The 15,319-nt window shown below is 50.9% G+C and overlaps 1 protein-coding gene across 1 annotated transcript; it reads left to right on the top strand.

The window, feature by feature from the left end:
- Positions 1 to 13,477: 13,477 nt before the first annotated feature.
- Positions 13,478 to 14,849, top strand: TEX44 (testis expressed 44). Its single transcript, XM_077759021.1, has one exon. The coding sequence runs from the start codon at positions 13,518 to 13,520 to the stop codon at positions 14,703 to 14,705; it is 1,188 nt and encodes a 395-aa protein (XP_077615147.1). The 5' UTR covers positions 13,478 to 13,517; the 3' UTR covers positions 14,706 to 14,849.
- Positions 14,850 to 15,319: the final 470 nt, after the last annotated feature.

Here is a 15,319-nt window from a genome sequence, read left to right as displayed (position 1 = left end):
CAGCCCTATGCCCCCCCCCCCCCACCACACCCCAGGGTCTGGCTTCTGTAAGTCTTGCCAACATCCTAGATTCTGGGAACCTGCACTCTCGTGGGAATGTGCGCTTGGCCCACCGGGCTGTGTTGTGACATTAGCTAGGTGACTTGTCTCTCAAATTGGGTAATACAGTTTTTGCAAGCAGACATCTATCTTTAACCTCTTTGCGATTCTATTAGAAAGCCCAATCCTGCGCTCCAGGACTCTGTATTAATCAGCGGGGGGCTGCCAGAACAAAGTTCCACAGGCTGGGGGTCTCGAACAACAGGAATGTATTTGCTCACAGTTCTGGAGGTACAAGTTCAGATATGAAGGTATCAGCAGGACCCATTTCCTCTGGGCGCTGAGGGCCCTTCCCAGCCTTCCCTTGGCTTATAGATGGTCTTCAGGCTCACATGCCATTGTCCCTTCTGTGTGTGCACCCAAATTTCCTCTTCTTATAAGGACAGCAATCATATCGGATGAAAGCCCACAGTAATGACCACATCCTAACTTAATTACCCCTTCAAAGGCCTTATCTCCACATGCAGTCATATTCGGAGGCTCTGGGGGTTAGGACTTCAACATGTGAATGTTGCGAAGCTATAATCCAGCCCAGAACAGACACCCAGGAGTAATATGAGGGTGGATGGTGGGACTTGTGGGCAGAGATCACAGTTTGATTCTGATCTCTCAAACCCAGTCTGCACCAGGGGCCCCTCAGGACACTGCATGGCCACCGAGCCCAGCCTCTGAGGGGCCTGGATGGCCCTCCCCTCCACCCTGGCAGGCCAAACCTGAGGGTGGGGAAGCATCAGGGTGGACCCTGGCGATGGGGGTCAGGGCAGCTTGAGGGGGTGTACATGGGGTTTGGGAAGGGCTAAAGAACCCCTTTGTTTGGGAGATGGAGGTGGGAGGGATAGTCTCTCAGTTCAACTGGCCTTCCTGCTCCGGAGTGGGTGTTTGGGTGTTCCCAGGAATCCTCTTCGCATACGTGGCCCAGACTTCTGGGAGGTTAGGAAGAAGGAATTTATTTTAACTTGCAAATTTGTTCCGTTACGTAAAGTGCTATTTAGTTGTTGTTGAAAAGACAAATGAAGAAGTTAAAAATGCACAAAAGCTTGAAAAAAAAAATTGCCCACAATCCACTAGGACTAAAAGTCTCTGACACTGGCTAGTCTTTTGTTATTTGACAGTATCATGTGCTTTCCAGATCTTCTCTTAATGCAAGTAATACATGATGTTATTATAGAAAAATTAGAAAATGCAGTTCACCAAAAGAAAGCAATGTTATTAAGTCCTTTAGAATCTCACTGGGGTGCCTGGGTGGCTCAGTCGGTTGAGCGTCCGACTTCGGCTCAGGTCATGATCTCATGGTTTGTGGGTTCGAGGCCTGCGTCAGGCTCTGTGCTAGCAGCTCAGAGCCTGGAACCTGTTTCAGATTCTGTGTCTCCATCTCTCTCTGCCCCTCCTCTGCTCATGCTGTCTCTCTCTCTCAGAAACAAATAAAACATTAAAAAAAAAGTTTTAAAGAATCCCACTACCTAAATATACCTTGCTTTTTTATCTTATAATTCTTTGACTACTAATTCAGTCAAATATGTTCCCATGTTTATTAATTTTTTAGATTTCTTTGGCGAATGGTCTTTTCTGGTCTTTTGCATATTGTGTTATTGGGTATTAATGGTGTCTTGTCAGTCTGTTTGGAATCTCTATACAGTAAAAAGGTTCTGAACAAGTCTCCCACAAAGGTGCCACGTTTGCATGTGGACTATTTTGAGTAGACAGCAATTGAGGCCATTCGGGCTCAAGAAAAACTTTTGACTCTTCATTAATAAACTAGAGGGATCTAAACTGGGGGCCTTTCCCAGAATATGAGTTCTCTTCAGAGATAAATCTCATCTGAGTGACCCTCTGTATGGCAGGGCAAACATCTAATACCAAACATCTGCTCTCCTTATTATTACCCTATAAATTGCCCACCTCCTCTCTGAAGCCCCAGGTCCCTACCCCATTCCTTAGCTCAGGATGGTGTATACACCTCATTTTACCTGTTTTCTAATCTGTCACATATGTGGGATTTCTGCGATTAAATTTGATTTTCTCCTGTTCATCAGTCTTGTGTCAATTTAATTCTTAGACCAGCCAGAAGAACCTTAGGCAAGCAGAGGAAACTTTTTCCTCCCCAACAACAGTACAGATATTAACCCTTGGTGGTATTTGTAGCAAATATTTTTACCCAGATTGTGGTTTACTCTTCAGTTTTTTAGTGTTGTTTTGACCTGTGTCTTTTCCCTTTGGGATTTCTTTACTGTCTTTTATGTTTAAAAAATACTCTCCTTCCCAAAATGAAATATTTTCTTTTAGTTTACTTATAACTGCTGTCTTTTTTTTCTTCTTTCTTTGCATTTTATCTCTTTATTTATTTATTTTTAATTTTTTAAAATGTTTTTATTTATCTCTGAAAGAGAGAGAGAGTGCATGTGAGCAGGGGAGGGTCAGAGAAAGAGGGAGATACAGAATCCGAAACAGCCTCCAGGCTCCGAGCTAGCTGTCAGCACAGAGCCCAACACTGGGCTCGAACCCAGGAACCGTGAGATCATGACCTGAGCCGAAGTCGGATGCTTAACCGACTGAGCCACCCAGGCGCCCCTACATTTATCTCTTTAAAATCTGGAAGCAAAAGAGAATTTTACCCAACGTTCTCCAAACACTTAACGGATTGTCCCACCACCACCGTGTGCCCAGGCCCTCCACTGTCCCTACCCTGTCACCAAGGGCAGTAGCGGGTGCGAGCTGGCCTAGAGGAGCATGCACCCGACCAGGGCCTGCGGTGTCCCGGCCTGCGGTGTCCCGGCTGCGGGCGCTCACACAAAACCACTGGCAAACAAGTGTGATTTTTCGTGTTGTGGGGTTGAGGACTTTACCCTGGAGATCTCCACGCAAATAACTTAAAAGTTCCTTCTGGGGATTTCTGTTCTCCTGAGCCTCCCCTGGCTCTGCCCCAGGGGGCCTGACCTTGCCTCCTCTCTCAGGGCAGCTGCCTTGCTGCGCCCTGTTAAGTCAGCGTTCATTTCTGAGAAACTTCAAACTCCTTCCCCACTCCCTCTCTCCCGCAGAACAATCCGGCTGGACGCCCCTGGCCCCAACCCAATTCTTCCCAAACAAAGACCTTCCACAAACAGCATCCACCTCCTTAGAAAGCAGAGTAGCAACTGTTTTCTGTCACTTGAGAATTCCTTGGGGGTCTAAGTCTCCGCCCCATGGGGCATATTAACCTATTTCTTCCAAACAAATCCAGTGTATGACTAAGTGACTAAGTGGAATTCCCAGATCATCTGCTAATGGAGCCCCAGGGTGCTCTGTCTCCTCAGTGTGTCGAACATGCGGGAAGTGGGGGTTCTGGAAGATATAGGATCTGGACCACCCGCCACCTCGGAGCGCCAATATTCAGAGGCCGCCCTGGGAGCGGAGAGCTAGGACTGAGCAACTGGGGAGCAGCCAGGCAAAGAGCCAGACACCCGGGCCCTTCCCCGCTCCTCAGGGCGGTCTCACTGGCAGGGAGGGTCCACGTGCACCGCGTCCCTCAAGGTGGACGGGCTCCTGGGGCACGTGTGGGCAGGGCAGCAGAGCCCCACCGGTCTCCAGGCCCACACTCCCAGGAGCAGCCACGGGACCCTGGTAGGAGCCAGATCCCAGGGGCCGCCCCTGGGTGGCAACAGCCAGAGCAGTGACCACAGTGAACGGTGCCATCCCAGCAGATGCAGCGAGTGGGTGGCAGCCTTCGGGACTCTGAGATAGGGGAGGGGACTGGCGCCCCCCCATGTGAACACATGGGTTTGTGGAGGCAAATTCTGACCTGCTCTAAAGGCTTAGCTCACAGGATGGCACAGTGGTTAAGAGCAGGCTTTATGGGCTTGGCCAGATGGCCTGGCTCACATCCCAGCTCTTGCCCTGGCTGAGCCACACTTTCCTCATCTGCGAAATGGGATAACAGTACTTACCACAGGCCTTGTTGGGAGGATTAAGTAGCGCAGTGGTTGGGCAGCGTGTGTTGAGAGTGAAGAGTCAATCACTGGTCATCATTGTCAGCTGCTCCGCCAGCTTCCTGGCGCTGCTGTCACAAATCACCACAATGGCGGAGGGGGGGCCTTACAACAGCAGAAAGCTGTTCTCTCACAGTTCCGGAGGCCAGAGGGCCAAAATCACGGTGTCTGCGGGAACCCGCTCCCCCAAAGCATGTTCTTCTTCCCCTGTAGAATCCTTCCTTGCCTCTTGCAGCTTCTAGTGTCCCTGGTGTCCCTTAGATCACTCCAATTCATGCCTCTGTCTTCACATGGCCGTCTTCTCTGTGTCCCTGTGCCCTCCCTTCTCCTTCTCCCATAGTGTGTCATTTGTACCCGAGGGATTTTAATTTATGGAAGTGATTGAAAGATGACACAGTGGGGCGCCTGGGTGGCTCAGTCGGTTAAGCGTCCAACTTCAGCTCAGGTCATGATCTCACGGTTCGTGGGTTTGAGCACCGCGTCGGGCTCTGTGCTGACAGCTCAGAGCCTGGAGCCTGCTTCTGTGTCTCCCTCTCTCTCTGACCCTCCCCTGCTCACGCTGTCTCTCTGTCTCAGAAGTAAATAAAACATTAAAAATTAAAAAAAGAAAGAAAGAAAGAAAGATGACACAGAGAGGTCAATACCATTGAAAGAATTTATTATTTACACTTCCTGAGCAAAGGGCGTGCCCTGCCACGCAGGGCCACATGGGAAGCACGGGGTGGGAACAGGAGGCAGAAGACAGGAGCAAGGAAAAGGCAAAGGCCAGAGCCTTTACTGGAGTGTCTGCGGGAGAGGCAAGGCAAGGCTGAGTAAAGACTTTAGGATTGGCTAGTTTGAGTAATCCCAACAGGCTTTGGGCTGTGGGATAGTCTCCAGTCGCTGGTACCTGGCCCTGGGAAGACTTGGGGCTGGAGCAGTGTTGGCTTGACGTGTGAGACATGAGGAGGTGGGTGGGGGCTCAGCCTTAGATAGCCCACCTGCACCGGAAGGGAGAGTCCCTGGCAAGCTGACTTGCAGGAGAGAGGTAAACACTGACCAGAAGCGTGGCCCTGTGGTCGGCAGAGGCCAAACAGACTTATAGAATCTAAGAAAACACAGAACACTTCTCCTCTCTTAGAAAGACATTACCCGGGGCACCTGGGTGGCTCAGTCGGTTGAGCGTCCGATTTCGGCCCAGGTCATGATCTCACAGTTGGTGGGTTTGAGCCCCGCGTCAGGCTCTGTGCTGACGGCTAGCTCAGAGCCTGGAGCCTGCTTCAGATTCTTTGTCTCCCTCTCTCTCTGATCCTCCCCTGCTCATGCTGTCTCTCTCTCTTACTCAGAAATAAATTTAAAAAAAACATTTAAAAAAAAGAAAGAAAGAAGGAAGGAAAGACATTACCCATTGCATTTAGGACCTACCCTAATTCTGGATGATCTCAAGACCCTTAATTTAATTATGTCTGCAAAGACCCTCTTCCCAAACAAGGTCACAAAATAAGGTCACATTCATAGGTTCCAGGGGTTAGGATAAAGACATATCTTTGGGGGGCCCACAAGTCAACCCACTATGGACACCAATTGACTAGACTGGTTTATAGTTCTGTTCCTTAGTGTAGACTCTGGGGAGAAATGACAGCTTTTGCCTCTTTTGATGAGCTCTGCAGTGTTTCTTCCACGGTGGTAGCGTTAGCTGAGTGCCAGTACCAGGCAGGAATCCAAGGAAGGGTGTGGGAGGGGCCCTGCGGGGTGATTTCTGGATCAGTGTGGACAGAAGTCTCGGGATGGAGAAGTCTGAAGCCTAGGCAGAAGGGAGATGACTTGAGAGCAGTGGCCATGATGGCCAGAGGACCCAGGGGGCTCTGGAAGACACGACGGTGGAGCCTCCATAGCTCAGGTTCCTTGGATGACTTTCAGGCTAAGGATGCTGTTCCTTAAGATGTCTTCGTTGCTAGTAACAACGAAAACCCTGGCTCAATTTGCTGAAACAACTTGCAAACAAATCGCCGCTCATCATGGGAAACCTGGTGGCTGGGTGGCTACAGGTACAGTTTGATCAAGGCTTTGCTCTACTTTTCTATAATCTCCATGGTTCCACTACTCTCTGTGGGGCTTTTTTTCAGGCCAGGTGCCCTCATGGTTACAAGAAGCCAAAAGAAATGCGATCATGTACAAGAGCAGAGGAGGACTGTGTCTTCCTGAGTCTCCTAATGGGCGAGGAAACTTCCCAAAGTTTCTAGCAGGACTCACTCCGCTCTCATGACTCCATAGCCAGCATTGCATGAAGGCTTGATCCAGGGATCGCACGCGGAAATGGCTTAGACAGTCAGGCCCACCCTTACAGCTGGACTGGGGCCAGACTGCCTCCCCAGCTGTGCACCCTCCTCGCTACCCGCGCTCCAAATACATGATTCCCATCCCCCACACTAGTGCAACAGAGGGTCTAGAGTGAGCCTACCTCAAAGGGGAAAGGTGCTGGGGAGGGGCGGGGTTGTTGCTGCCCGAATGCCAGGGAGGAAAGCGCATTGCCCCAGCCTCCCCCACCCCTCCCCGTGTGGACCAAGCTAATTATTCATTCATTGCAGCAACTAAGGGAATATTATACATGGGACAGGGGATGGATTTCTAGTGAGTGAGGTCTGGCAGACGACCTGGGAGTCCCCACAGGCAGACATCCCCTCCAAGGGAATCTCAGGCTCACTTGGTGAAGAGACTCCTTGAAAGAGCAAATCAGCCACGAGCCCAGGAGTCAGGCAGCCTGTCCAAAAAAGGCGGCTCGTCTTCGTCACGCTCATGCCGGCCGACCCTACGATCCTACACAAACTCTGTGCTTCCTGAGAACTTTATCTCCATCTCCTCCTTGCAGTCGTGCGTCAGGGCTGCTGGGCTGACAACCCCGGAACTGAGGAGTCAGCACAGACCCCACAGGGTAGGGGTTCGGTCCCCACAGCACTGCCTACCCCCACTTCAGAGGCCAGCAGCAAACGGGTCCCCAGGCCACCTGCACCTCTGCCCCGCCCCCCTCAGGTTCGCTAGAACGAGTCACAGAACTTAGGAAAACCTTGCACTCGGGACTATAGTTCGGGACAAAGGATACGAACGAACAGCCAGGTGAAGAGGTACACAGGGTGAGGTCAGGAGGGGTCCTGAGAGCAGCAGCCTCTGCCCCCATAGAGTCAGGGTGGCCACCGCCCTGCACGTGGATGTGCTCACCAGCCCACAAGCTCCGTTAGTCTCCATGTTTGGAGTTTTTATCAAAGGTCCATTGTGTGGACACAACTGATTAAATCACTGGCCTTTGGCGATTAACTTCACCTCCGGCCCCTTCCCATCCCCCCGAGGGAGGCCGTGGGGCTGGAAATTCCAACCCTTTAAACACAGGACTGGTCCGGGGCGCCTGGGTGGCTCAGGCGGTTGAGCGTCCAACTTCAGCTCAGGTCATGATCTCACGGTTCATGGGTTCGAAGTTCATGGGTTCGAGCCCTGCGTCAGGCTCTGTGCTGACAGCTAGCTCACAGCCTGGAGCCTGTTTCAGATTCTGTGTCTCCCTCTCTCTCTGACCCTCCCCTGCTCATGCTGTCTCTCTCTCTCTCTCTCAGAAACAAATAAACATTTATAATAAGTAAATAAACACAGGATTGGTCCCTCTGGAGACGAGTCCCCATCCTGAAGCTCCCTAGCCACCTTATTGACACAAACTCGGGTATGGTCAAAAGGGGCTCCTTGCAAATGACACGAGACACTCCTACCACAAAATTCCACAGGTTTTAGGAGCTCTGTGCCAGAAATGGAACAAAGAGCAAATATATATTTTTCATCATACCATAGGTCAAGACTGCTATGACCCCATTTTACAGACAGAGACACCGAAGCCCAATGATTTTAAGTGACTTGCCTTGGGTTACTTGGCTCATCATCCCAGTAGCAGGATTTGAACCCAGGCAGCCCCACTCCAGAGGCCACAGATTTACCTTCAACACCAAGTGCCCTGCCGTGTGGCACTCTGGAGAGTCATGGAGGGTGGCCTTCCTCAAAGGGGACGCCTGCGGGTTGTCCGCTGCAGAGGGCAGGGCGAACAGCCTCCCCGTTGGGAAAGGACTGCGATCAGATCCAGCAGCATGCCGCTAAACCACCAGTTCACCGGGGAAAAACGAAACCCTGATCGGTAGCCACTTTCCAGGGTGTAAACAGCCCCAGCAAGGCTGGCATCCGGCAGCCAGGCTGAAATCGCTGAGCGTGGAGTTGGGAAGAAACGCGCTGAGCCGGCTACCGCAAGCCGCCGACAGCACCCCACGGAGCTGTATGGCTGAGGTTACGGGGTAGCTGTGTCCAAGCCCACCTCCACTCCTGGTTGAGTTTACCCTTCTGGAACCTGGAGATCTTCCCTTCCTCCTAGCTCACCTCTGCAGTTACCCTCTTGGGAACAGTCCAATGCAGCATTTCCATGCGTGTGAAGGGTGTGTGTGTGCGTGGGTTTCTATGTGCTGGGGTCACAGACTTCCCTGCTCCCTGAGCCCGCCATATGGCTCACGGTGAGTCTTCTTTTTATTGTCGTTTTCTCATTTAATTATTTCTGATATGTATTTTCTGATTTTGTTACAATAATTAGAATGTCTTCGGTGGGGGCGGGGGCACCGGGACAGTTCAGTTGATTAAGCATCCGACTCTTCATTTCGGCTCAGGTCATGATCTCACAGTTCGAAGGTACGAGCCCCGTGTGTGGCTTCGTGCTGACAGCGCAGGCGGCTTGCGATTCTCTCTCTCTCTCCTTCTCTCTGCCCCTCCCCTACTCACATGCACACAAACGTGCAAGCTCTCTCTCTCTCAAAATCTCAAAATAAACAAATAAACTTAAAAAAAAAAGAATATCGTCTGGGCAATTTGCTTTGTTTCCTGCCAGGCTTTTCCCCAGTAGACTTTTTTTTACATGTGTGTGCTCACCTTACAGTGGGACTTTTCTGTATTTCCCACCCAGCATCCATTTGCCTTCTTTTGGTTGTACAACACCCCAAAATCCTTTGGGGACCCACTCCACTACCACCTACCGGCCTTAAGCTTCAGTGGGGCTGACCCCATGGCCTTACTCCAGGGCTGACCAACTGGGATGTGGTCCCCGGGCCGTAGAGATCAGTTCAGAGAAGGGAACAGGAGCCCACAAGGCTCAGGCCTGAGGTTTGCCATAAATACGCAACTACAGCGTCTCTGCTCTGACCCACAGCCGCCAGCAGCCTGTGCAGGGAGGACTATCTGCCTACAAATCCAGCCTCAGTGAGAAAGGGGAGCCAAGGGGGCGGGGGGGAGACGCCTGGGTGGCTCAGTCAGTTAAGCTTCCAACTTCAGCTCAGGTCATGATCTCGTGGTTTGTGACTTCAAGCCCCGCATCAGGTTCTGTGCTGACAGCTCTGAGCCTGGAGCCTGCTTTGGATTCTGTGTCTCCCTCTGTCTCTGCCCCTCCCCTCCTCATCCTCTCCCCATCTCTCAAAAATAAATATACATTAAAAAAATAGAAAGGGAGAGAGTAAAGACTAAATCTTGACATTATCATGGGGCCCCTGCTGAAGGGAAATTTTCCCTTAGACTTTACAGGTTCTGTGAACCAACAGATTCTTTTATTATTATTATTATTATTACTATTCAGCTTAAGCAAGTCTGCACTGAGTTTCCATTACTTCTAGCTGAGAGTGTTGGCAAATACGCATAGTGTGCATAAAATACTGTATCCTGCTTTTTAGACTATTATTGAAACATTTTTCCATGTGTCTATGTAGGTTTTCTATGGCTGCATAAGAGTCCACAAACCGGGTTTACCCTAAAAAGAGAATATTTATTTACTTAATAGGAGAGTCATTATATCTACAAGATAGGAATGGAATAGAAATCAAAGGCAACAGTTTTTAGACTAATTTCCTCCTCCGAGCACTACTTAATAAGAACAAGGGGTGCCTGGGCTTCTCAGTCAGGTAAGCACACAACTCTTGATTTTGGCTTAGGTCATGATCTCACCGTTCATGGTGTTAAGCCCCTAGCTGAGCTCTGAACTGACAGCGTGGAGCCTGTTTGGGATTCTCTCTCTCCTTCTCTCTCTGCCCCTCTCCCACTCATGCTTACTGTCTCTCTCTTTCAAAATAAATATTTAAGAAAATAAAATAAAGGCAAGAATCTTTCAAACTAAATTAAGGAGAAAATCTCTTTTAAATATATTTTTATATATGTCTATGTATATATTACGTATAACAAAATAAATATACGTGGTTTTCTACACCAATATTATTTAATATTTATGTATAAATAAACAAAATTTTTGTCCCCAAATTTTAAGAATCCTCTCTGCTCTTTGACATTAATCCTTCTTTAGTCTACTTTACCTTTCCTTGGCACAGATTTTTATTTTGTTTATTTATTTTTTTTAAGTTGGCTTCACACCCAGCTTGGAGCCTAACACGAGGCTTGAACTCACAACCCTGAGATCAAGACCTTAGCTGAGATTGAGTCAGACACTCAACCAACTGAGCCACCCAGGCACTCCTTGGTTCAGATTTTTAAGGCATGTGAGATTTAACAAGGGTAAGTGTAAAGTGCAACATATAGAATCCAAAATCGAATTCCAGGGCGCCTGGGTGGCTCAGTACGTTAAGTGCTCAACTTCAGCTCAGGTCATGATCTCACAGCTTGTGAGTTCAAGCCCCACATCTGGCTCTCTACTGTCAGCACAGAACTTGCTTCAGACCTTCTGTCTCCCTCTCTCTCTGCCCCTCTCCTGCTCTCTCTCTCTCAAAAATAAATAAACATTTTAAAAAGTAAATAAATAAATAAACAAAATATTAAGACGTCCGTACTACCCAAAGCAATCTACAGGCTCAATGCAATCCTTATCAAAATACCAACAGCATTTTGCACAGAACAGGAACCAATAATAATAAAATTTGTATGGGACCACAGAAGACCCCAAATAACCAAAGCAATCTTGAGAAAGAAGAACAAAGCTGGAGATGCCACAATCCTAGGTTTCAAGATACACTACAAAGGTACAGTAATCATAGCAGTATGGCAGTGGCACAAAAAATAGACAAATAGATCAATGAAACAAAATGGAGAGCCCAGAAATAAATCCACACTTCTAAGGTCACTTAATCTACGACAAAGGAGGCAAGAATATCCGGTGGGAAAAGGACAGTGTCTTTAATAAACGTTGCTGGGAACACTGGACAGTTACATGCACAAAAACAAAACCGAGCCACCTTTTAAACCCATACACAAAAACAAACTCAAAATGGATTAAAAATTTAAATGTGAGACCTGAAGGGCACTTGGGTGACCCAGTCAGTTAGGCATCAGACTCTTGATCTCAGGTCAGGTCATGATCTCACAGTTCGTGAGTTCCAGCCCCACATTGGGCTCTGTGCTGATGGTACAGAGCTGGCTTGGGATTCTGTCTTTCCCTCTCTCTCTGCCCCTTACCCACTTGTGCTCCCTAAACAAACAAACAAACAAACAAACAAAAGCCCAAATGTAAGACCTGAAACCATAAAAATCCAAATACATCTCATTCTTTGCAATATGGATAGACTGAGAATTTTCCAGATCTCTAAGTTCTAGTTCCTTTGAGTTTAACAATTCTCCTTTCGAATTCTACTTTAAATAGTCAGAGGAGCCAAGCCACACCGTCAATACTTTGCTTAGAAACTGCTTCAATTTCTTCCGATTTCATCACTCACAGGTTAAGTTCTACCTTCCAGAAAATACTGGAACACTAACACAGTACAGCCACGTTCTTTGCCACTTTCTAACAACCTTTCCTCCAGTTTCCAATAACATGTTCCTTGTTTCCGCTTGAGATCTCACCAAAATGCCTTTACCATCCATATTCCTCCCAACACGCAGTTCAGGATTATTAGGGGTTCTCTAGGAAGACTGAGGCTTTCTCTCCAGAACTCTCCTTTTCTTGCTGAGCTCTCTCCAGAATCACCCTTAAAGATCCTCAGAGCAGAGGCTTTTGTGAGTGTGGGCTCAGATTCTTCCAGCCCCTGCCCGTTGCTCAGTTCCAGAGCGGCATCCACGGGTTTAGGTATTTCTACAGCAGCCCCCCTGCCTGACTTCTCAGTACAATTTCTGTCTTAATCCGTTCGGGCCGCNGCTTATAAACAATAGATTTCTTTTAAATAAACTCTATGCCCAATGTGGGGCTCAAACTCACAACCCAGAGATGGAGGGTCACATGCTCCACTGACTGAGCCAGCCAGGTGCCCCAACAGAAATGTATTTCTCCCGGTTCTGGAGGCTGGGAAGTCCAAGATCAAGCCATGGGTGGGTTCGGTGTCTGATAAAGACCTGCTTCCTGGTTAGTAGATATTGCTGCCTGCTTGCTCTGCATTTCACACGGAGCAGGGGACCAGGCGGCCGCGTGTGGCCTCTTTTAAAGAGCACCAATGCTGTTCGTGAGGGCCGCACCCTCATGACCTAAGTGCCTCCCAAATCCCCCCTCCAAATACTATTAAGTGGGGATTAAGCTCCAACCTATGAACTCTGAGGTGGGACACGAATATTCACTCTATGGTGCCCACAACCAACATGGTCATTGCTAGGAGCTGCCCAGGCCCTTAGCCTTCACTTATTTCTACTCACCGCTGCTGGGAAGCTGACTCTCGGCAGAAAGGCTGGCCAAGTCAGGGTCCTGAGTCACCAGTGTGGACAGAGAGGTGCTGAGGGTGGCTCCTTGCAATATATTTTTTTTTAAGTTTATCTATTCTGTGTGTGTGTGTGTGTGTGTAAGAGACAGAAACAGAGAAAGAGTGGGGTGCCCGGGTGGCTTAGTCGGTTAGGCGTCCGACTTTCGCTCAGGTCATGATCTCGCGGTTCGTGGGTTCGAGCCCTGCGTCGGGCTCTGTGCTGACTGCCAGCTCAGAGCCTGGAGCCTGTTTCAGTCTGTGCCTCCCTCTCTCTCTGACCCTCCCCTGCTCACGCTGTCTCGCTCTCTCTCTCTCTCCTAGAAATAAATAAAACATTAAAAAAAATTTAAAAAGAAAAAAGAAACAGAGAAAGAGAGAGAGAGAACGAGCGGAGGAGGGGCAGAGAGAGAGAATCTCAAGCAGGCTCTGCGCTGATAGCGCCAGCTCCCACAAACCCTGAGGTCCTGACCCGAGACCAAATCAAGAGTGGGATGCCTAACTGACGGAGCCCCCAGGAGCCCCTTACCACATTATCATCAACGTCTGCGGCCCACGCCTCCTATGAGCACCCGCAGCTGCCCCTGTATACACGCCTCCACTTTTTTCCAAAACATTTGCCTTCCTCTCCTTATGTTCTGGCAAGTTCAGCCCACTAGTGCAGCCACTCCAGAGGCTCGGGACGCTCTCTGTGCCAGCACCTATGACATCACCAGCTGCCCGCAGCTCCCTGTGACCTCACCACCTGGACAACTTGGCCCAGCAGAGCCATGGCCACTCCCTCAACCAGCGCAAGTGACAGAAGGCCTAGATGACCACCGCACCCTCGGGAGAGGCCAGAGCTGCCAGCGTCCCCACCCGTGGTGACAGCAGCTCCACGGACACTTCAACAGTGGGGTCCCAGAGTCAGGGCCCCCTCCTTACAGAGGCCCCAGCAGCTAACGGTGCCACGGTGCCACCTGAACAGCAGGATGTAGATCAGGCCTCCGTCGACCAGGTCGCCTCCACGCCCTCATCAGCATCTGGGTACAAGGACAAGCATGAAGAAGCTGTAGGGGACAGCCAGGAGCCCAAGGAGGCCATGGTCCTGCTTGGCGACCGGGCCTCCAATGATCCACAAATGCCCACGAGCCCCCAGGACCCAGCATGGGATGGACAGGTGCAAAATGCGAGCACGGCTTCGAGCCCTCAGACCTTCCAACATGACTCCCTGGTGAAAGAGGAGACCCCACAAATGGCAGGGGTCCTGGACCGTGACCAAGAATTCGCTCCAGCTACGGCAGGTGTTAAAGCAGAGCTCCCCGGAGAGGTGGACGGTCAGCGCGCCGTGAGCCCTGCGCACTCGGACGGTCAGGCGGACACTGAGACCATCAGCACCACCACCGCCACCGAAGGAGGAGCTCTTGAGGAGGAATCTGAGGGTCCAGAGACCTTGAACCCCGACCCGGAAGCTTCGACTGCACCGGAGTCCCAGGAAGTGACTGAGGGGGATTTGGTGGACGGCCCAGCGCATCTGCAGGCTCAGCCGCTCCCGCCCTCGCCAGGGGGCAGTGCCCCGCCCTCACCTGGCCCCTGTGAGGTGGACGCGGGGAGGAGGTGCCTGGATGCCAGCCTTTACATGGCCGATGAGGAGAACAGCTACATGCGCTCCATGACCAGCTTGCTGGGCGGAGGTGAGGCGTCCATCAGCTCTCTGGCGGACATCCTAGTGTGGTCCGAGACCACCATGGGCATGGCCACGGCCTTCCTGGCTTCCGGCCACAGCTCCGTGACAGACGTGCTGCAGAGCACTGGGCCCAGCCTGCGCTCGGTCTCCAGCATCCTGGGGGGCACCTTCTCCTCTGGGCTGATGACGGGGACTAGCTCGGCCCTGCGCTCTGTCACCCACATGCTGGAGACGGTGGAGCAGAGGACCATAGAGGGCATCCGCTCGGCCGTGCGCTATCTGACCAGCCACCTCGGTCCACGCCGGGCCCCCGCCGGGCCCAACTCTGACTAGAGGCTGCAAAGGGAGCCCCGAAGGACTGGCTCAGCCCCGTCCCGGGAACCTGGGACCCGCACGCCCTGCCCCCTCGCCCACCCCTGCCCTGGCTGGCTCTCCCCAGATCTGGCAATAAATCACTGGCGAGCATTTATTTTCTAAGCGCAGAAAGGTGTCCCCTGAGGGCTTCTCGGGCTGTCCGGCTCAGGGGCTGGGGGTTGAAGTCCAGATAGAGAAGAGGCTGGGAGGGCCCAGGGGCCTGGCATGTGGTCACAGACTTACAACCATTGATCCTAGAGGTCCCCCCACCCACATAAGTGTGTTCCTGAGGACATGAGGCCGGACCCTTCCCCAGGGCCTGCTGGGCTCGCCAAGTGGGACTGAGAACACAGTGTCAGACCAGTGTGAACTGGGGTTCACACATCAGTGCTCTTACTGACCCTGGGCAAGTCACTTTGCCCTCCGAACCTCTGGTTTTCACGCACAGGATGGATACCGAATCCACACTGTGAAGATGTTACGAGGCATCAGGGAAAGATGCAGGGCCTAATGCTGCTTAACCAGCTCACACACTGCTGGTTACAACAGCTCGTCATTGCCATTCTCCAGCGGGCTGGGGACGTAGTGGAAAC

This window comes from Crocuta crocuta, unplaced genomic scaffold (assembly GCF_008692635.1).
Source record: "Crocuta crocuta isolate KB4526 unplaced genomic scaffold, BGI_CrCroc_1.0 scaffold290, whole genome shotgun sequence".
NCBI classification, from domain to species: domain Eukaryota; kingdom Metazoa; phylum Chordata; class Mammalia; order Carnivora; family Hyaenidae; genus Crocuta; species Crocuta crocuta.
This window is presented reverse-complemented; position numbering and strand designations above follow the sequence as displayed.

Bases quoted from the DNA above. Each gene is read 5' to 3' on its own strand.
- TEX44 (XM_077759021.1), top strand. From the start codon at position 13,518: ATGACCACCGCACCCTCGGGAGAGGCCAGAGCTGCCAGCGTCCCCACC.